This window comes from Ylistrum balloti, unplaced genomic scaffold (genome assembly GCF_031769215.1).
Source record: "Ylistrum balloti isolate Yb309-2 unplaced genomic scaffold, AGI_CSIRO_Ybal_v1 Utg369688, whole genome shotgun sequence".
Taxonomy (NCBI): Eukaryota; Metazoa; Mollusca; class Bivalvia; order Pectinida; family Pectinidae; genus Ylistrum; species Ylistrum balloti.
This window is the reverse complement of record NW_026781925.1, coordinates 104,579-128,506: the sequence shown is the minus strand read 5'-3', so window position 1 is coordinate 128,506 and position 23,928 is coordinate 104,579. Positions and strand designations below refer to the sequence as shown.

General features: G+C 38.6%; 2 protein-coding genes across 2 annotated transcripts; both read right to left on the bottom strand.

Moving 5' to 3' along the window:
• Window positions 1-251: 251 nt before the first annotated feature.
• On the bottom strand, window positions 252-1,109 carry LOC132565036 (microtubule-actin cross-linking factor 1, isoforms 6/7-like). Its single transcript, XM_060229641.1, has one exon. It carries the CDS (start codon window positions 1,107-1,109, stop codon window positions 252-254), a length of 858 nt encoding a protein of 285 aa, XP_060085624.1.
• A 247-nt stretch (window positions 1,110-1,356) lies between these two features.
• LOC132565026 (BICD family-like cargo adapter 1) lies at window positions 1,357-22,757 on the bottom strand. Its single transcript, XM_060229630.1, has 13 exons — window positions 22,479-22,757; window positions 12,915-13,247; window positions 10,172-10,318; window positions 9,439-9,711; window positions 8,226-8,432; window positions 6,839-6,868; window positions 6,309-6,491; window positions 5,775-5,978; window positions 4,942-4,956; window positions 4,628-4,761; window positions 4,294-4,414; window positions 3,894-3,908; window positions 1,357-1,488 (listed from the first exon to the last, which is right to left on the bottom strand). Exons 1-13 carry the CDS (start codon window positions 22,755-22,757, stop codon window positions 1,357-1,359), a joined length of 2,073 nt encoding a protein of 690 aa, XP_060085613.1.
• Window positions 22,758-23,928: the final 1,171 nt, after the last annotated feature.

Below are 23,928 nucleotides of genomic sequence, written 5' to 3'. Positions count from 1 at the left end.
ATTCTATCAAAATATCTATGAACCAATTGTGTACCTCACTACAAAAGCCTACAACCTTATCTCAACCAGAACAATCAGATATGCCTCTATTCCTGAATTCATGACATTTTCTCCACCGTTACTTAATTAGATTTTAAAATGTTCCACATTAGTGTCTTTAAAACTTCACCATTACAAACAGCCTCAAGCTTAAATGCCAAAGTCCTGGATATGATTATACTGGATTAGGACTTTGTTTCCCGATGTCAAGGTCACCTGGCCTGCAGTGTGGATCTCTCTGGCGACAGCATGGTGTTGTATGCTTGTGTGGACCTCTCTGGAGACAGCATGGTGTTGTATGCTTGTGTGGGTCTCTCTGGCGACAGTATGGTGTTGTATGCTTGTGTGGATCTCTCTGGCAACAGCATGGTGTTGTATGCTTGTTTGGGTCTCTCTGGCGACAGCATGGTGTTGTATGCTTTTGTGGGCCTCTCTGGCGACAGCATGGTGTTGTATGCTTGTGTGGGCCTCTCTAGCGACAGCATGGTGTTGTATGCTTGTGTGGGCCTCTCTGGCGACAGCATGGTGTTGTATGCTTGTGTGGGCCTCTCTGGCAACAGCATGGTGTTGTATGCTTGTGTGTGTCTCTCTGGCGACAGCATGGTGTTGTATGCTTGTGTGTGTCTCTCTGGCGACAGCATGGTGTTGTATGCTTGTGTGGACCTCTCTGGAGACAGCATGGTGTTGTATGCTTGTGTGGGTCTCTCTGGCGACAGTATGGTGTTGTATGCTTGTGTGGATCTCTCTGGCAACAGCATGGTGTTGTATGCTTGTTTGGGTCTCTCTGGCGACAGCATGGTGTTGTATGCTTTTGTGGGCCTCTCTGGCGACAGCATGGTGTTGTATGCTTGTGTGGGCCTCTCTAGCGACAGCATGGTGTTGTATGCTTGTGTGGGCCTCTCTGGCGACAGCATGGTGTTGTATGCTTGTGTGGGCCTCTCTGGCAACAGCATGGTGTTGTATGCTTGTGTGTGTCTCTCTGGCGACAGCATGGTGTTGTATGCTTGTGTGTGTCTCTCTGGCGACAGCATGGTGTTGTATGCTTGTGTGGGTCTCTCTGGCGACAGCATGGTGTTGTATGTATGCTTGTGTGTGTCTCTCTGGCGACAGCATGGTGTTGTATGCTTGTGTGTGTCTCTCTGGCGACAGCATGGTGTTGTATGCTTGTGTGGGTCTCTCTGGCGACAGCATGGTGTTGTATGCTTGTTTGGGTCTCTCTGGCGACAGCATGGTGTTGTATGCTTGTGTGGGTCTCTCTGGATATAACATGAACCAATGACTTTTTATTCAGGAGAATGACGGGAGATGTGATGTAAATCATACAAAAGAGCTGGATTTAGATTTTCTCATTTTGATCTGTTTAGTTAACTTATCCACAATGATCTCCTTCTCAGATTGTTCTTGAATCCGTTTCTTCATCTGCGAGTCGAGCATTTCCTCCATATCAACCTGTCAACATTTCAATTTACATCAACTGTTAAATATCAAAAGCCAGAATTTTATCTTGAACAGTTCTATTTATCATTTCAAAACCAGTTATTGTAATATGACAGAACTATGAAAATATTTGAAGTGAGGAAATTACCATTATCATTGCCAGAAACATTGAAAAATCATAAATTTATCTGTCAAGTACATTCAAGGGAACTAACATTTCATTACCAATGCAAAATGATCATCCATTATGATGTTTCCTTTCTATACTACATTTTCATTTAAGAAATGTATATCTTTATTTCATAGTATCTGCCTTCAAAAGCAGTTCAGATGTTGGGTTGGGTGGGGTGGGGGGGATCACCTGCCCAACCACGTGGCTTTTCCCCAGTTACTTATTTCCTCACACAGGAAGACCCCTCACACGCTTCAATCTGGGCCAACAAGAGTGATTAATATAAGATTAAATCTTGTTTTGGAATAGTTGTAAAGTTAATAAAGTTCACATTATTAATACTACAATAATACAAGGAGACTCCAACAGCCCAACACTGAACAACAAATGACAAAGGTTGAAATATTCGCTGTATTTATCTACTTTGATAGGCAGTGCCTCATAATGTTCCTAAAACAAAGATACTAGGACATTCACTAGAGTCCTATAGTAATATTACTTATACAGCTATGCTACCATGGACCATTCCAAGAGTAATGTTATGGAGAGGCTTTGTTGGAGCCAAAAAAACTGTTGTGTTTTGATTGTTTTGGGGTAAAAGATTTCAGGAAGAAGGGAGTTGTGCAGAAATGAAGAGCTCATGTTGTCGTGCTGCGTATTTCCCTTTAGTCAGGTGAAATGATTAAATGAATCTATGATCTAGCTAGTGTGTTTAGGACAACTTTCATCACTTTCTTCCTACTATACATAGGATCTTTCTCTGTGTCTCAGCTTGGACATCCTCAGAAATAAACCCATGAGACTCTGCACTTGTTGTATGACAAGATCACAGTCTCCTGGTTTCTGATGATGCAGCTTGGGCTTCGGAGTCCTATAAATGTTTTGGACAATCAGAAATCCGAGGCAAAATATATCAGTGGCACAGGGCAATGTATGATACACAAAAATTTAAGCTTAGTAAGTAATTCATGCACACTGATAGAAGTACAGTAAGACAATACAAAGACCTTATGTAAGATGGAACATTCGTAACGGCTGAAGCAACCAATCAGATCGCTTCATTACAGACATTCATTCTCTAATGAATTTCATCAAGCAACATTTCAAAAATTAAATAAGCAATAGATAGTAAAACATACATGAAATAAATCTTCAAGTCCAGCGGAGTAGTTTCATTTTGTCAATTTGTTAAATGACATTTTAGCCTCACTTTGAAAACTGACCTGACGGGTAGGAAATTTTCAAATGTTAGCCATATTTTTCTATATTTTGGATGAATATTAGGTAGATTTACTTGTAATACATGCAAATCACAAAGCCAATAATAAATGTTTGGTTTAACATTAACCTTTGACCTAATGACTTCTGAATGTTCAGTTTCCAATATCTCCTCAGAAAATCTTTAAGATTTGACAGACATGATGATATTAACACGTCATTAGAGAAATCAACAATCTTTAGAGCACTGAGCTGTTCCATCTCTATATTTCTAGGCCTGTCTCTTGAATCTTTAAATGTTATTGCTGTACAAATAATCAGTTACATTTATAAAATCCAGATTCCTTTATTTTGTATTTGTATTTCCCCTCTGAATATCAAAGAATTGTTTACAAAATTCTTCATAATTCGTAATCTAATGAATACAAGAGGCCAAATGGCCTGCATCACTCACTTTTAATTCAATGCTTTTCATTAATATTTCACACCATCGACTTTCAAAATCTAAGTTATTTGAGGTTTTTGATAAACTTGACTCTTGTTACTTCAATACTTCTTTTCCCAAAATTTGATGACCTTCATTTCACGAACCTATCAGCCAAATTTCAGAATTCTGGACATTTTGCTTAACTGGAAAGAAGTCATTTGAAGGTTTTAACAAATTTGACCCCAGTGACCTTATTTATATGTCAATTTCATTTCTCTTTACAAATTCTGAAGGGCTCATTCCAGGTATCATCCCACGTAATATCATTAATCTAAGCCTTTTGATTATTGAGGTGTTAAATGATAGAAAAAGCTGACACAGAGTGGAGGACAGGCATGGACAAACCAGGTGTTTATTACTGTAAACATGTTAATGCTGAGAAACCTAGAATCTGCTACATGCTCATGCTTGGAGAACAAACATTGGATAAGCAGGACAAAACTGAACAAAATTCCCTGACAGCCCCTTAATAAACTGAAATCAAAGAATATAAATACTGTTACCAGGTACTCATAAAGACAAAATAGTATGACTTCTCACCCCTGCTTCCTTGCCCTGTGAAGATAAGTCATTGACAAATGATTTATTTATATATCCAAAATATCTGCATAGTCATTTATCAAAGCTAAATTTCTTTTATTTCATTAACCACTTATCTTACCTGTTGTGACAGGACCACAGATCATACCTGAAAATGGTTAAGCTGGTGTGACAGTGACACTGATCTTACCTGCCATTGGTCAAGCTGTTGTGACAGAACCAGAGTTCTTACCTGCCATTGGTCAAGCTGTTGTGACAGAACAAGAGTACTCAACTGCCATTGGTTGAATTATTGTGACAGAACTGCAAGTCTTACCTGCCATTGGTCAAGCTGTTGTGACAGAACAAGAGTTCTCACCTGCCATTGGTTGAATTATTGTGACAGAACTGCAAGTCTTACCTGCCATTGGTCAAGCTGTTGTGACAGTGCCACTTTCTGTTGAATAGTCTCCATCAGTTGACTGTTAAGACTCAGCAGGTCCAGCTTAGCTTTAGCCAATTCTATCTCCATCTTGTTTTGTCTGTAATAAGGTAATGTAAAACTGATATACACCACTTTGATCAACTGGCTCAACTCACCAAACAGACTAAACAAAGTTTTATAACCATGAACATATTACTGAAGTAGGCACCTCTGTTACTTAGCCTGACACTTAAACTACTTAACTATATCAACCTTCAGAAATATCAGTATCAATAGTACCCTAAATCTGAGACAACTTTTCAGGTCTTACTTTTCTATGGCGTCGTCCCGATCCCTTCGGGCCTGCTCAATGACCTCATCCCTGGTCATTGCACATCCTGACATGTTCTGTATCTGATCTCTCTGTGACTGTACCCGTGATATTTCATCATGCTGCATTGTCAACTATAACGTGAAGATAAGAAATTTAGTTCACTTAAAGTCAAGGTCACTACAGAAAACCACAGTCACTTTTTGTATTACATTATATATTATAATACATGATATTAACCAAAATGTTCACCTTAAAATGAGAGACTGTGTTAGTACAATACAGACTTTTTTAAGTAGAAGACATGGACTTACCTCTAGAATTGACACCTGTAGCATTACCAAGTGCAGGCAGTGGGAAAAGAAAGAAAAGTAACATCAAACATATTATACAGAAGATTACATACCGAAGATCGCAACGCTGTTATACCGAAGATCGCAACGCTGTCATACATATACTGTAAAATGGGTTTATTTCGTCACATGTAAAAAATCAGAACATCAAATTTTAGCCATGACATGTCTACATGTTTTTGCCATTGAAGAGCAGGAACTAATATTATATAACTTAACATCAATTTGTCATTTCAATATCCAATATCAACGTTAGAATAACAAAAATTTCATCCTAGGAGATGATCAGTGCCATCCCTGCCTGTTCCTATACTTGCATGATCCCTAGTCTAATTATTGCCTTAAATGAACTTTTTTGTGACATTCCACCACAGTGCTTGTCCTAGTCAGAGGAACTTAATTTCCATTTACAGTACTGTCTCAGAAATCTATTATCTGTCTCCATAATTTTTATTTTTTGCCTATCAATAATTATCAATTATCATTCAGATCTAAATCAAGAATGTGTTCTGTAACATCAAAGCAATTCACATCTTCTTTTCAATATTTCTGAAAAAATTCTTTTCGAAACTGAAATCCTCTGAGTGCTAAAATAAAAAACGAAAAAAAGGTGGAAAAAGGTGGAGTCCACAACAATAAAGAGTTTCCAGTTGCATTGGTGTCAAAGCTACATGTATAGACCTTCAGAATTTAATAAAGGACACAAACAGTTTTACCAGGCAGAACCGATACCTCGGTATAGTATATATACAGAACTACAAGGAGTACAATAGCTAGAGAGGACGATTGAGTACCTTTACCTTGTTGGTAAGCTGGCCTAGCTCCTGACTCTTAGTCTCTAGCTGCTGATCTCGCTCCTTCAACTCTGTCTTGACTCTATCAAGGTCACCTTGGGCCTCTGTGAGTTCAAACTTAAGCTCCCCGATGTGCTTCTGTAGCTCTGATAAGGAAATATCCTCCTCATCATCAGCTAAATTAGCCTGGGATGCTGCAGAGAACTGGAAAGAATACAACATTATCATTTACAGATTTCAATTGTCTTATGCCATGAAACTTTATATCAGACCAGATGTGATATCAAATTTAAAACTTGAAGGATTCTTGTACTTTATAGAAGTTTTATGATAAGATCAATTTTCTTTATATTTCCAAGGCTAGAAAATGTCTACAAGACATGAATACCCTGCTCGTAAGCATCCAGAATATGATCAGGTGTAGAATATAATGTTATGATACTATGGGGTAAATATGAACCAAATCTCTATTGAGGTTTTCAAGATATCAAATCAGACATTGAATCATCCATAAAAATGGACCTGAATACTTACCATAACTTTGCGAGGTACCATATCCTGCATTAGCTCCCGAAGGTTTTGTAAAACACCTGTTAATTTGCCCGGCTGAATTCCATCTTCTTCCAGGATAGAATTCCGATTTCGTGGGATCATCGGGCTGAAGTCGGAACACATCTGTCTAAGCTGCCGATAAGACTGGACCAGCTCCTCTTGTAGCTGTCAACAAAACCACAGATATGGAGGAATGGTACAATAATTGTTTATATGTAATACATGACAAACAGATTGAACAATACAATATTTCATACTATTATCAAAAATATAACTTTTTACATGATGGTGTTTTTTTGTTTTTCCTTTATACTAGACTTAAAAAACATTTTAACATGATCATATTCAACATATTTAAAATGGAAATATATGTTGAAGTAATAGAACATAGGGGCATTATGTATAATTCATATCAATTTATGCAGAAATTCAATAACAATTTTCACAGAAACAGACAATAAGTTAAAAACCGAAAATTTGAAAAATGAAAAAAAAAAATAGTCAGATATAACCTTGAGTATAGCCTTGAGCTGTGCATGTGTCTGTAATGATAATATATTAAAGTGTGAGAAAAAACATTTGCAAAATCCACACAAAGCATACTAAAAGAAATCACACACTGTACAGAAAAACATAAAATAACAAAAACAAATGATACACTTATATAATCCAAGCTGACAGTATCATAAATGAAGTAGAACCCAGGGCAGACCTCAGTTACACAAATGTTCCTTGGCTTTAAGAAATTTCTTCACTTAATATTGCTCATGGGAAAGCCTAACAAATGCCCCTACTTCGCTTTTCATGAAATCCCACAATGTTTTACTGATACAATATTGACATATGAATTCTTAATTCTAAGTTAGGAGGAGAGCTTATGCGGGAAATAAGTCTGAGGGAGGGGGCAAACAAATACATTCTGACTCAGAGTCAGGGGGTGAGCTTATTGCAGCACAATGAGGCAAGGGGCCTCCATTCAAATTCTCAAAGTCAAGGGACTAGGCATATTGTAGTGCTATTAGCTCAGAGCTAATTTACAAATTCTGGCTCCAGAGGAGGGTTTATTTCTGGCCAATGAAAAAGCAAGAGGAGGGTTTTTTTCTGGCCAATGAAAAAGCAAGAGGAGGGTTTTTTCTGGCCAATGGAAAAGCAAGAGGATGGTTTTTTTCTGGCCAATGGAAAAGCAAGAGGAGGGTTTATTTCTGGCCAATGAAAAAGCAAGAGGAGGGTTTATTTCTGGCCAATGAAAAAGCAAGAGGAGGGTTTATTTCTGGCCAATGAAAAAGCAAGAGGAGGGTTTATTTCTGGCCAATGAAAAAGCAAGAGGAGGGTTTATTTCTGGCCAATGAAAAAGCATTCATTCATAACTACATCAATAGATAAGAGTGAGCTTTTCACCAAATATGGGCATTGTACTAAATAAATATGATACTTTATTTAAGGGATTATCTTTAAATTGTAGTACCTCCTTCAACTTTCAATTGAATTCAGTCTATAGCCATGTCATCAGTTCAAGTAGTTTGAAAACAAAATGTACATTTTCTAAGATAACAAAACAATTAATATTACGCAGAAAATTAAAATCTACATTACCACTTTTAAACATTTTAAATTGGGAAAAACACTCGACAAACAGCAATTTGAAAACAAGACTTGACCAGATGTTTATGACAGAAATTGTCCAACCCCTGAAGAAGCATACAATTTTCTTGGACTTTTTCTAAACTGTGGGATCACAACAATATATGAAGTTTTTTCTGTATTTTCCTTCCATCTCTGTCAAAGTCAAGGTAACAAATTATTTTACAACCTAAAGTAAAACAACTATAGCAAAAGGTCAAAAGGTCAAAATAAATAAAGAGAGTAGAACAAATCATTAGAGCTATTAATATCCCAGACCTCACAATCAATATCCATTGCACATGAAGATCTCTGAAAGTGTGAGAGGAAGGCTGAGTCTGACAACATGGTGGAGCTGAGTGGTGATGAATCTGACCCATGGTAACTAACACAGACCTCTTCATCATCACACTCGAAGTCATCTTCTTCCATCATCTGCGACATTGACATCGGCCGGAGGCTACAACTGTCATCACCGTCCAACATCTAACAGAAAAAAAACATCTAAATTAAGAAAGACTGCGGGATAAAGATGCCAACAGTATTAAGCAAAATTGTAATGGAGAAAAAAGAAGATTTATCATTGTTTGGAATCTGGAAGAGAACAGAAAGAATAAAATCTATCGGTATGTGAGGTTTTATCTTACAACATATACAAGGGTTAATCTATAACACTGAGAATACTATCAATTGTGGAAAAAGGGAAATTTTGTGCCAATTTAGAGAAATGAGAAATTTCAGCCAGCCGTATAGGTCAGAATTCAAAAGAGGGAAAGAGTTGAAATATATAACATACATGAAGACTACATAAATTATCACATTGTGGAGGTTAGACTGATATTTATTTTTCGTGACATCATCATTTGAAAGCATGTGTAGTAAAAATTAAACTTATTAGCTCCAATTTAACTGTTTTTAGTATATTTTCTTGATGGGGAGTAGGTTTATATACAGTGGGGAAAAAGTAAAATTTGTCTGAATTTATTCTTGTCAAAGAACATATTACAAGCAAAATTCTGTATCTAATATCGAGAATTAATTTAATCTATACCTTCAATAACCATAAGTTGTGCAAATCAGATAGATATCTTATGAAAACACTGAACTGGAAAGTTTTGATTTGTATTACGATCTATATACCATAACAGTACCATACTGTAAATCATGTAGATTTCACAAATACTCTATTTCGCAAACATACTTGTTCAGACATATTTGCAAAAACATGATTTTGCGAACTCTGATCTAGAAATGATTTTTAATTTGCAAATGATGAGCCATTTGAGACCAGGAATCTTTAAAACTCTGATATCTGTAACTAAATCACCATAAATGCCATATTTTCGCACAAATAATCCCAAAGAATTTGAAATCATGATTGACTCTCCTCACATTTAACCCTGAAAATAAATACCCCCACACTAAATAAAAGTGATTTACAGTATTAGGTACATCTGTGTTGAGATACATCAACATTACAGGAAACACCTACCATGTTAGCTACAGGTATATGTTTGGAGGCACCTGACAGCTCCTCAAACAGAGATGTAGAATGACCATTTCCGTTAGACTGACCATTACTGTGGTGAAGTTGGCCTATTCTTGACATTTCATTAAACAAGGAGTGCGAGCCTCCCTGGTCAGCTAATTCACTGCTGAGCACCTGTCCGCGGGACAAATTCTGATTAGCCAGGTTGTGGAGCTGAGCTTCTAATTGTAAATTTGTCTCCTGAAGCTCTATCAGATCTCTCTGCTGGTGTTGTATCTGCAGTAAGAAATAGAATCAATGACTTTTCGAAAAAAATTCTTCCCAAGTCTATATGAGTAATATGATCTCATCAGGAATTTCCAATTATGTTCATACATCCCCTATCCCAGCCATATTCTGATTCATTACTGCGTTAATGCGATCTAACAGGTGCCAGGTGAACACATTTTTTCGGGGACATTTCAGTTTGAAAATGGAGAGGAAAGTATGGGACAAATATTGAAGTATTTATGCAACATTACACACCTATGTCTTATAACAAGCCCACCCATAATAAATGGTGTTCAATTTAATTACACATACCGCATGCATTTCAATGTCTTGTAATAAGACCTGAATTTGAGTAAGAAATCATGTGTAGGCACTCTAGGCTTTCTGTAATATTGTAAAAAAGTAGTGCATTATTTCTGATTTAGGTTGTACTTTCTGATTTCGTTTGTACTGATTGGGTGGCTACCTGTTGTTCCTTCTCTCTGTTCTGTTTTTCCAGAGTCATTATTTTCTCCACAGAGTCCTCATGTCGACCCTTCATGGCCTCTTTTTCTTCAGACAGTACAGCAATCCTCCTTTCCAGCTCTGCTTTCCTCTGGTTCAGTACAGTGATCTAGACAACAACAGTTTTAGTAATAACCACTGGCTTTGTGTATTGTTTACTTACATTTCTATTACACATAATTTAATATCATTAGATATGTAGGCCACACACCTGCAGAACCCTTACAGAAATATTTATACTTTTTAATTGCCAAGAATGTTTGCATGTTTGACATAAATAAATTAAATTGATCACACACCCATATCAGGGATATACCCTTCCCATGGAGAATTTAACTACCTAAACATACCAGGGATATACCTTTCCCATGGAGAATTTAACTACCTAAACATACCAGGGATATACCTTTCCCATGGAGAATTTAACTACCTAAACATACCAGGGATATACCTTTCCCATGGAGAATTTAACTGCCTAAACATACCAGGGATATACCTTTCCCATGGAGAATTTAACTACCGTAACATACCAGGGATATACCTTTCCCATGGAGAATTTAACTACCGTAACATACCAGGGATATACCTTTCCCATGGAGAATTTAACTACCTAAACATACCAGGGATATACCTTTCCCATGGAGAATTTAACTACCTAACATACCAGGGATATACCCTTCCCATGGAGAATTTAACTACCTAAACATACCAGGGATATACCCTTCCCATGGAGAATTTAACTACCGTAACATACCAGGGATATACCCTTCCCATGGAGAATTTAACTACCGTAACATACCAGGGATATACCCTTCCCATGGAGAATTTAACTACCGTAACATACCAGTGATATACCCTTCCCATGGAGAATTTAACTACCGTAACATACCAGGGATATACCCTTCCCATGGAGAATTTAACTACCTAACATACCAGGGATATACCCTTCCCATGGAGAATTTAACTACCGTAACATACCAGGGATATACCCTTCCCATGGAGAATTTAACTACTTAAACATACCAGGGATATACCCTTCCCAAGGAGAATTTAACTACCGTAACATACATATACCCTTCCCAAGGAGATATACCATAACATTATACCCTTCCCATGGAGAATTTAACTACCATAACATACCAGGGATATACCCTTCCCATGGAGAATTTAACTACCTAAACATACCAGGGATATACCTTTCCCATGGAGAATTTAACTACCTAACATACCAGGGATATACCCTTCCCATGGAGAATTTAACTACCGTAACATACCAGTGATATACCTTTCCCATGGAGAATTTAACTACCTAAACATACCAGGGATATACCTTTCCCATGGAGAATTTAACTACCTAACATACCAGGGATATACCCTTCCCATGGAGAATTTAACTACCGTAACATACCAGGGATATACCCTTCCCATGGAGAATTTAACTACTTAAACATACCAGGGATATACCCTTCCCAAGGAGAATTTAACTACCGTAACATACCAGGGATATACCCTTCCCAAGGAGAATTTAACTACCATAACATACCAGGGATATACCCTTCCCATGGAGAATTTAACTACCGTAACATACCAGGGATATACCCTTCCCAAGGAGAATTTAACTACCGTAACATACCAGGGATATACCCTTCCCATGGAGAATTTAACTACTTAAACATACCAGGGATATACCCTTCCCAAGGAGAATTTAACTACCGTAACATACCAGGGATATACCCTTCCCATGGAGAATTTAACTACCGTAACATACCAGGGATATACCCTTCCCAAGGAGAATTTAACTACCGTAACATACCAGGGATATACCCTTCCCATGGAGAATTTAACTACCGTAACATACCAGGGATATACCCTTCCCATGGAGAATTTAACTACCGTAACATACCAGGGATATACCCTTCCCATGGAGAATTTAACTACCGTAACATACCAGGGATATACCCTTCCCATGAAGAATTTAACTACCTAAACATACCAGGGATATACCCTTCCCATGGAGAATTTAACTACCGTAACATACCAGGGATATACCCTTCCCATGGAGAATTTAACTACCGTAACATACCAGGGATATACCCTTCCCATGGAGAATTTAACTACCGTAACATACCAGGGATATACCCTTCCCATGGAGAATTTAACTACCTAAACATACCAGGGATATACCCTTCCCATGGAGAATTTAACTACCTAAACATTAATATGATACATTCTGATCCCTCACATATACTCCAGAACCCATCCACTTTACACATTATTGTACAAACTAATTAGGTCATCGCTGTCCTCACCATCAGTCAAAAAAATTATATAGCAAGAGATGCGCTTCCCAATCAGTTTTATAACAATGACGTTGAGCTTCAGCCTTAAGACCTGAAAAGTTATCCTCAGAAATTGTCTGCATGAATATCACATTTGATAAAAGGACTAAAGATATCATAAAGAAACCATATGTCAATTAAATATACTAAGTAACAGTGAGTTTTGACTTTCAGACCTGAAAAACAAGCCCAACAGAGTTCTTACAATGAATAAGCAGAACACGAAGTTTGAATGAAAGCAGCCCGGCAGATTTCATGTATAGATAAACACAGAATCAACCAACAAACAAATCCACCATCAATAGTCCTGTGTTATTGCTGAACAGAAGATAAACTTAATTAAAGCTATAACTATATGTTACAAACCTCTTCCTGCAGGATTTCCAGCTGACTGAGATGAATATGCATGGATGATTTCCGCGACATGACTTGCTCGCGGAGACCCTGCACTTCTGAAGAAAGTTCATTTTCACGGAATATTGCCCGTTGAACATCTTCCTTGAGGCGTTCATTTTGGAGGGTTATATCCTTTATGATATGTGATTTCTCCTTGTCATCCGAGGTGCTCTGGAACATCTGTGACTGGAAATCATGTCGGATCTGTTCAATGTCATACTGTAGCTCCTTTATTTTGTTCTCATACTCTGCCTCTGTCTTCTCTAATTTTAAATGCAGCTCATATTTCTCTTGTTCAAGTTCCTGAAAAGACAAGAATATCAAACTTACATGTCTATATTATATTACAAATTCTAACCCTACTACATTGTATGTGTGTAAGTTCAAAAGTGATTGAGGTACGATCACTTAAGAAGACAATGTAGGCTCTGAACATTTCAGAAAAAATTCTGTGCACTTTAATCATCATTTTACATATTTGTATAACCTTATGGTTCACAAATAAGCTGATCATCTAAGGGCCTGTTACACCAAATGCCAAATTTCTTGCAAGCCAAAATTCTGAGTATCTGAGGTTGTCATTCTGAGTATCTGAGGTTGTCATAAGCAGAAATTTTTGCAGGATTTTAAGGCAAGTTTAGAACACCATTTTCAAAATCTTGATGAGTTCCAATGCTAAAAGATACAGGTTCTTAAAATTTAAGCGAGTCTCACAGGAAACTCCTCAAGTCCCAAAGGAAACTCCTGAGTCTAGGACTCAAATATCTGAGTCTCAAAAATCACTGCATTGGGTATGATAACTTGGACAAATATGGTAATCATACAGCTGTTTGTTCTAAACCAATACAATGAGCCAATTTTCTTTCGTACGTATGGTTACATGTCGGTGCCAGGATTACTTTGAGAATTCTTCTCGTAGGAATCTGGAGATCTGAGGTCTAGAGGATTATGTATTTACTTGTTAGTCTATTACTTATGTCTTACCAACAGATAGTTGATTTTATTTACAATGTTACTTTTTGTATGTTTCAGACCTCCATCATTTTGGATAATAAAGTTATCTGAAAATAGTATCGGCCTACTTATCTATGATGGAGGATTCAATCCATTGAGAGACCACTAACAACACATAACAGCAACAACTACACAAACAAGATGCCTTCAGTGAAGTGTCCAATCCCAGACTGTGACTTCGAAACAGATGACTTAGATGCTGCAATCGTTGCTGCACTTTTGACTACCCATGCGCTAGTACACACAGCAGCCTCGACTTCTGCAAGCTGTAATAAAGTGGAAAAAGTCAAACGGCCCACCATTACATCCGCTGGCACGAGTGAAGATTGGTCATACTTCCTCTCACGATGGAAAGACTACGTAGAAGCCACTAAAATAAAGGAAAAGGAACTTGTTATACAGCTTCTTGAGTGTTGCGATGAGAATCTACGGAGAGACCTCACAAGATCAGCTGGTGGCTCGCTGACGGATAAGTCTCAAGAAGATGTATTAACAGCCATCAGGATCCTAGCTGTGCGTGAAGAGAATACCATGGTAGCTCGGGTAGCACTGAACAACATGACACAAGACCATGAAGAAACTGTGCGCTCATTTGGGGCTCGACTACGCGGACAAGCAGGTGTGTGCAAGTTTTTAATACCATGCCCCAGCTGCGACAACGAAGTCAACTATACTGACGCAATCTTACGTGATGTGCTTATTCGTGGACTCAACGACTCTGAGATTCAACTTGATCTCCTTGGGGAAAGAAATCAAAACATGACACTTGAACAAACATTTCAATTCGTTGAAGCCAAAGAATCGGGTAAACGTTCTGCATCTAAACTACTTGTTTCTCAAGGAGCAGAAGCAGCTAGCAGTTCATATCGCCGCAATAAGAGTGCCGCTCGTATAGTGACTAAGAAAACTGAAAAACAAGAGACACTGTGCACCTATTGTGGAAATAAAGGTCATGGTGCCAAAGCAACGCCACAAACTCGCAAAAAAGAGTGCCCTGCATATGGTCATACATGCAACAATTGCAAGCGAATGAACCACTTTGAGTCTGTATGCAGAGGCAAACAAAATGTGACAAACACTAAGACTGAACAGGAAAGTGCTGTGTTTGATTCACTTTGCGCCGCAACCAGTCATGACAATAACTATGGTAGAAATGTTGTTCAACTTGATCATCATCTTTACAATCAGCTATCAGACACTTGGATTCGCCAGCCGTCACAGCCTCAGCCTTTTATGCATGTGACTGCTCGTGTTGACCCTAAAGACTATGACCACTTCGGCATTGACCCAAAGATCATACCGAAACCAAAGACAGCTACCATCACCGCCATGGCTGACACAGGTTGCCAAAGCTGCCTAGCCGGCATTAAGGTGCTACATCGGCTTGGCATCTCAGAGAAACATTTGATCCCAGTGACTATGAAGATGCATGCTGCTAACAACGTCAGCATAAGAATCCTTGGGGCAGTCATCCTCCGCATATCTGGCAAAGGAACGAGAGGTGAAACTTATGAAGCTCCCCAAATTGTGTACGTTACCAATAACTCTGACAAAGTGTTTCTTAGTAGAGAAGCGTGTGCATCACTTGGCATGATAACACCGAACTTTCCAACTATTGGTGAAGCACGTAACATCAACAACGAAAGTATAGAGACCATCAGCGAATCTGTGTCCTCCCCAAGTACACAAGATGATTATGCACACCACGGTTCACAATCGACATCTTCTGTGGATTCTACAACCACATTACGTATAGACAGTGACGACTGCAAGTGTCCTAAACGCGAAACACCACTGCCTGCACCATCGGTTCTGCCGTTCCCAGCAACCGAAGCGAACCGGGAGAAACTGCAACAGTACTTACTAGACTGGTACAAATCCAGCACCTTCAATACATGTCAGCACCAACCACTTCCGCACATGTCAGGCCCACCGATGCGGCTCATGGTGGACCCTGACGCCACACCTGTTGCTCATCATACACCAGTCCCAGTACCATTACACTGGCAGGATGAAGTGAAGGCAGGCTTAGATCAAGATGTTCGACTCGGCGTTATTGAGCCTGTTCCGGTCGGGGAACCAGTTACATGGTGTCATCGTATGGTCGTCTGTGCAAAGAAGAATGGCAAACCGCGACGGACAGTAGACTTTCAGGCACTAAATGTTCATGCAGTGAGGGAAACTCACCACACACAATCCCCATTTCATCAAGCTCGCTCTGTTCCACGTCACACTAAAAAGACTGTCTTCGATGCCTGGAATGGGTACCATAGTGTGCCTATCCGTGAAGAGGACAAGCACTTGACCACCTTCATCACACCATGGGGCAGATACAGATATAAGACAGCGCCTCAAGGATACATAGCCTCCGGAGATGGATATACACGCCGCTTTGACGAAATTGTATCTGACATTCCTGACAAAACAAAGTGTATAGATGATGCTCTTCTTTGGTCGGACAGTATCCAGCAAAGTTTCTTTCAATCGTGCAATTGGCTAGAAACCTGTGGAAAAAATGGTATCATTCTGAACCCTGACAAATTTGTGTTTGCAAAAGATACTGTTCAGTTTGCTGGCTTTGAAATTACTCGTGACAGTGTGCGACCATGCAGCCGTTATCTTGAAGCAATTCTGGACTTCCCTTCACCTAAGAACATAACTGATATGAGATCTTGGTTCGGCCTTGTAAATCAAGTGTCATATGCATTCAGCATGACTGACAGGATGCAAGCATTCAGACAACTGCTCAAACCTGGAACTCCATTTTGCTGGGATGACACTCTAGAGCGTCTTTTTCAAGAATCAAAAGCAGTTATTATCAGTGAAATAGAACACGGCGTCCAGATATTTGACAAGAATAAACCAACTTGTCTTGCCACAGATTGGTCAAAGAATGGCATAGGATATTGGCTTTTCCAAAAACATTGCAATTGCTCCAAAACCGTGCCATTCTGTTGCCGAGACGGATGGAAAATAACTCTTGTTGGGAGCAGGTTCACTAGCGCCACCGAATCCAGATATGCCCCCGTAGAAGGCGAAGCACTTGCGGTTGCTGATGCTTTAGAAAAAGCGAGATACTTTGTTCTCGGATGTGACAAGCTAATCATCGCTGTGGATCACAAGCCCTTAATCAAACTTTTTGGTGACAGATCACTAGAAGATATTCCTAATTCAAGACTTCGTAACCTAAAAGAGAAAACTCTACGTTACAAATTCACAATGTTACACGTGCCCGGCGCCAAACATCGAGCTGCTGATACCGTTTCTCGTCACCCAGTTGGGAAATCTGATAGCATGGTTTTAATCGATGATATTGCTTCTGTTCATATCTGCAACAAGAATGAGGCGCAACATACCATCCAAACACATAATCACAAAATCGCAGATGACACACTGGAAATCCCATTGAAAAGTAGCGAAGCTATCTTCTACTCGACAGCATTGTCATCAGTCACCTCACTTCAGTGTATAACCTGGGATAGAATAAGGACTGCCACAACAAGCGACGAGTACATGTTCCAGCTCGTACAGATGATTGAAAGTGGCATCCCAGAAACACGAAACGATCTTCCAGTTCCCCTGAGAGAATATCATCAGTTCCGTAACAACCTCTCCACTATCGATGGAGTCATCATATATAAGGACAGAATAGTGATACCACCTTCATTGAGAACAGACGTGCTGACAGCGCTACACTCAGCCCACCAAGGCACTTCATCCATGATGTCAAGAGCAGAAACATCTGTGTTTTGGCCCGGCATATGCAACGACATCACCAAGCTTAGAAACTCATGCAACCATTGCAACAGAAATGCCCCATCCCAACCCAGCGCCCCGCCAACTCCATCTGTCTACCCCTTATATCCATTTCAGTGTGTTTGTGCCGACTTTTTCCACTACAAAGGCGGCAATTACCTGGTGATTGTAGACAGATACTCAAATTGGCCAATTGTTGAAAGGGCACAAGATGGCGCATCTGGCCTTGTTGATTGCTTACGCCGCACATTCGTCACATTTGGAATACCAGATGAACTGTCTTCTGATGGCGGCCCGGAATTTACAGCTTCAACAACCAGAGATTTCCTAAAAACATGGGGTGTGCACCACAGGCTTTCTTCTGTAGCCTTTCCTCATAGCAATTGTAGAGCAGAAGTTGGCGTGAAGACTGTGAAGCGCATGATCACAAACAACACTGGTCCAAATGGTGAATTGGACACAGACTCCTTCCAGCGTGCAGTGCTGCAATACCGTAACACTCCAGACAGGGATACGAAATTATCGCCAGCAATGTGTGTTTTTGGGCGGGCCATTCGAGACTTCATCCCAATCTTACCAGGCCGCTATAAGCCACACGAGACATGGAGTGATACGCTTACCCTGAGAGAAGAGGCTTTACGTATCAGACACATGAAGACCGCCGAACGCTTAGCTGAACATACGAAGCGTCTGCTGCCACTAAAAGTTGGAGACCTCGTCAGGATTCAAAACCAAACTGGACCATATCCGAGAAAATGGGATAAAACCGGAACTGTTATAGAGGTTCACCAATATGACCAATACGTCGTACGTATCGACGGGTCGGGCAGAATCACGCTTCGCAATCGAAAGTTTCTACGCAAGTATACACCTGTGTATTCTCCCCCTGAAAAGCAATCCATAGAGCAGGACTTGAAACATTACTTCAAAAGGGACATTCCAAACTTTACACCACCGACGAGCGGAACTCCAGTGGTCCCGGCAAATCCTTTGAAGCCCAGTCTGGACATCAATCCACAAGGGATCAGTAAGCGTGCACCAGCTTCACAAGATCTGAGTAACAGTCCACCTCCTGTGCAGGATAGGACGTCTCATACAGTCCAATCTAAACCGCAAACACCCTTGGCATTGGACGGATCCCCACAAATGGTTAATTCGTCTCCCTCTCCAGCATCGCCCAGGCTACCCCCGTCACCACATCCTCCAACTACCTCACCTGCAACACCAGTCACACCCAGGAGGATCGTGACAAACAGACCAGAGCAACTATCCGTTGACCTTACCCCAAGACGTCCTAATCGACAACGACAAGAGCCAAAATGGCTTAGTGATTATGAGCATTAAATGGGGCAGAATAATCCCCGAACTGGAGGGTAGTCTGCCCAATGACAGTTCTACTTTTCTACTTTTTAATTAATGTACAAATAGTACCTTATCATTTTAATTTCATTTTCTTTGTATGTTACATTTACTGTTAATTGATACATAATTTGATCTCACAATGTAATAACAGTGTTAAGGCATATCACATTTTCAGTGACAATGAACAGTAATAGACTTATTCCATCCATATTTCCCACAAGGACAAAAACATTAAATCAGTCATTTAAAATACTTATAAATGACTCGGGGAGGGATAGAGGATTATGTATTTACTTGTTAGTCTATTACTTATGTCTTACCAACAGATAGTTGATTTTATTTACAATGTTACTTTTTGTATGTTTCAGACCTCCATCATTTTGGATAATAAAGTTATCTGAAAATAGTATCGGCCTACTTATCTACTTATATTTCAATACAATGCAAATATGTACCAGGCAAGTGTAGTTACACTCTGAAAAAAACCGAAGTCATTTAATATGTTACATTCCTGAATCATGCCCTCATCCTCCAAAATTAAAAAAAAATCCCATAAAATTACCTCTTTGAGCTGTTTTCATAGGAAAGGAGACATTATTTACATTTTGATGTTACAGCAATATCTATTCATTATAAAACATTTATATTTCAATCATGTCGTATAAGTAGATACAAGTTCAGTACCCCCTTACATATCTGAACTTGTGTAGATTGTAGTTTTCAGAAAATCATCACACTTCACATCAATTCCAGAATTACCATGCCATACCTAGGTAGTAATTCAACCTCTGCTGTTTATCATAAATTTACACAGAGTCTATCATGTTGAAACTTGTCCTGATCCAAATATCCTAACGATATCATTTTTATTTGATGGACGGCATCTTTATGTGTACAGCAATTGGCAGCTGATTTGAAAACATTAAATTCTGAATTTCAAGGCTCCCCCTCTATCTGGGAAAGAATTCGGGGTAGGGATCTGGTGTTTGAGATTTGATGTTTGAGATTTGGTGTTTCAGATTTGATGTTTCAGATTTGATGTTTGAGATTTGGAGTTTGAGATTTGGTGTTTGAGATTTGATGTTTGAGATTTGGAGTTTGAGATTTGGTGTTTGAGATTTGATGTTTGAGATTTGGTGTTTGAGATTTGGTGTTTGAGATTTGGTGTTTGAGATTTGGAGTTTGAGATTTGGAGTTTGTGATTTTGTGTTTGAGATCTGGTGTTTGAGATTTGATGTTTGAGATTTGGAGTTTGTGATTTGGTGTTTGAGATTTGGTGTTTGAGATTTGATGTTTGAGATTTGGAGTTTGTGATTTGGTGTTTGAGATTTGGTGTTTGAGATTTGGTGTTTGAGATTTGTGTTTGAGATTTGAGATTTGTTTGTGATTTGTGTGTTTGAGATCTGGTGTTTGAGATTTGATGTTTGAGATTTTGAGTTTGAGATTTGGTGTTTGAGATTTGTTGTTTGAGATTTGATGTTTGAGATTTGGAGTTTGTGATTTGGTGTTTGAGATTTGGTGTTTGAGATTTGGTGTTTGAGATTTGGAGTTTGTGATTTGATGTTTGAGATTTGGTGTTTGAGATTTGATGTTTGAGATTTGGAGTTTGTGATTTGGTGTTTGAGATTTGGTGTTTGAGATTTGGTGTTTGAGATTTGGAGTTTGTGATTTGATGTTTGAGATTTGGTGTTTGAGATTTGGTGTTTGAGATTTGGAGTTTGTGATTTGGTGTTTGAGATTTGGTGTTTGAGATTTGGTGTTTGAGATTTGGAGTTTGTGATTTGATGTTTCAGATTTGATGTTTGAGATTTGGAGTTTGAGATTTGATGTTTGAGATTTGGTGTTTCAGATTTGGAGTTTGAGATTTGGTGTTTGTGATTTTGAGTTTGTGATTTTGAGTTTGAGATTTTGGGGGAATGCCCAGTGATATAATTATTACCTGACTGCAGTCTGTAGACCACTCTATTTCTGTTGTCCCTATTAACAACTTTAATTGTACTACAGACTCCAGCTTATACATGTTCATGCTTTTTTACATATGTTTTCTATTATATTGTACCATAACATCCTGTTATGAGCTTAGAAAGCTTATATATACTCTGACATCTCAGTAAGGGGTGGGCTTATTACATGTCATATATACTCAACATCACAGTCTGGGGGTGGGCTTATTACAGGACATCTATATATATATATACTCTGACATCTCAGGCTGGGGGTGGGCTTATTACAGGACATCTATATATATATATATACTCTGACATCTCAGGCTGGGGGTGGGCTTATTACAGGACATCTATATATATATATACTCTGACATCTCAAGCTGGGGGTGGGCTTATTACAGGACATCTATATATATATATACTCTGACATCTCAGGCTGGGGGTGGGCTTATTACACGATGTATATACTTTGACTTCATAGTCAGGGGTAGGCTTGTTACAAGATATATATACTCGGCATCACAGTCTAGGGGTGGGCTTATTACAGGACATATATATATATATACTCTGACATCTCAGTCTGGGGATGGGCTTATAACAGAATAATGAAATTGTATTTGGTCTTACATTATCATTGTTATCTTGGTGGTGGGAAAGTTTATGTGAGGGCTTACTGGACAAAGGTTTATAGCCAAACATCAACAGTATTTTTACATTAACATTATTTCTGCTTGTACTCCTTTGTTGTAATCCTGTCATTCGTTTGGATATTCTCCATTCTGGAGTCCCCATCTGTGTTATTGTCAACCAAGTTCAACAAAGGACTAACGCTGCTAAAACCACATGACTCAGGCATAATGATTCATCAGTCATTATCTTTCTCATGTAATGGTGTTATAGTATTTCATTAGACACATAGTTTAAATCAATGATTTTAAAATTACCATAGAAATTATGCTAAATATTGAATTATCAAATTTCACGGCTGCTAAGTCAGTTACTCTGACTTCTGTACAAATTGATGCTGTTTTCACAACTTTTTGTATTTGGTGTAAAAACATTTGACATTAGTTTTCAAAAACCTTATAGTTTTTCTTTTCATATTTTGAATTCTAAATATTTTAAATAATAAATTTAACTTTAAAGTTATATGTAATTAAATAATTTCTGAATGAAATACATAGACACACAATACTGGGTTTTCATTCAATAAATCTTCATATGAAATTGACAATTAAGATTTATAATAAACACTTCTATACCACAATATTTTCAACATCTGTTTTAATTCTCTAATTATTTGTTCTATTTTTAATGTACATGAACTCCCCATTACAAAGTATTTGTTTGTATGTATATATAGACTAAGAACAAAATATTTCCTTTTTACCAATCACATGGTGAGTCTGGTGACATGATTTATAACAGAAAGCAAACGACACATATGTAATTATACCTCTAATTTTTTGGAGTACTCCTCAATTAATAGTTCATTTTTCCTCTCTAGCTCAGCGTTTTTCTCCAATAAGGCTTTCCCTAACTCCGCCGCAAGGGTGAGATCCCTTTCTTTCTGAGCCAGCTGTGTGTAGACATCATCTTCGGTAGGGGTGCTGGGATTGTCATCCTCCTCCCGGTCACCCATCGTCTGGGCAAGGCTGTAATAGTCGTCTATATCAAACTGACCGTGGGGTGAGGACGGGGATGACCCCCCACATTCCAAGCGACAAGCACACATACGGAGTCTGGGCGATATAACGATTCTGTTCTAGCACTACCAATCGCCATATCTTGAAATGATGTCATTTCGGTCCACAGCATATCATTAATAAATAATTCCGTCTGCCTATGGCACCGTACACAGCGTAAATGGATACTGAATCAATCAACATATGATTATGAAGAACATCATGGCATATTCCTATTTCATCAGCCTTTACTCAGGAAAAGCGGATATCACCAAAACATTGTGACGTGTTAACTGGCACAGATGAAGTTTTACTATTAAAATCGCTGCGTATTGTACACAAAGCACGCGCGCGTTACCTGTACTTGCACACCTGTGTGTGTATCATGACAGAGGGGAGGTAACTACTGAATGTCGTCTGCTACCATAACTTGTCATCTCATTATCACCGTGTCGTATCGACAATTGACCTGTCATTTAATTCCATTTGTAGAATTTGATGGAGCGACGTTAGGTAACTACTTCATTAGTAAACATAATATGTTCAGGTCTAATGATTACTGGTTAGCATACATACAGGTAAACCGAAAACGATTTCTACATTTCTAATTTCATGTTTTAACATGTATATATAAAATGGTTATAGACTTGTTTTGTGCACAACAAACTAAATACTACCACGCATTAGGATTTAAGAATATAGATCTAAACCATTTCTGTAAGGGACGATCTAAACCTTTTCTGTAAGGGACGATCTAAACCTTTTCTGTAAGGGACGAATCAATCCAGACATAGACTTGTGATTGTTGTGTCTGGTTTTAACAAAGTCACTGTCAGGGTTCACTTTGATTTCACAGACCGAGAAACTCGATCACGAACTCTTTGGAGCTACGTACCGATATACGTGACCAGTTTTATCGTTTGTTAACATGTAGACCTTCCAATCATATATTGTTATGAATATTTGACCACACATGATTTTTCCTGCTTTTTACATAACCCATACGACACAACCATGCCAGACAGAAAAGTATCAAAATCATGTTTATTTTTGTTTAATACAGATAATGTGATTGAATACATCGAGTAAAGAAGAAATGCCTCGATTATCAGTAATCGAGTGATACATATACAGCGAATTGTGTGTGGGAAAACTCACCCCGCGCAACCACCCCCAAATCATTTTCCGAGACATTCGATGAAAACCAGCTACATTTTCTCA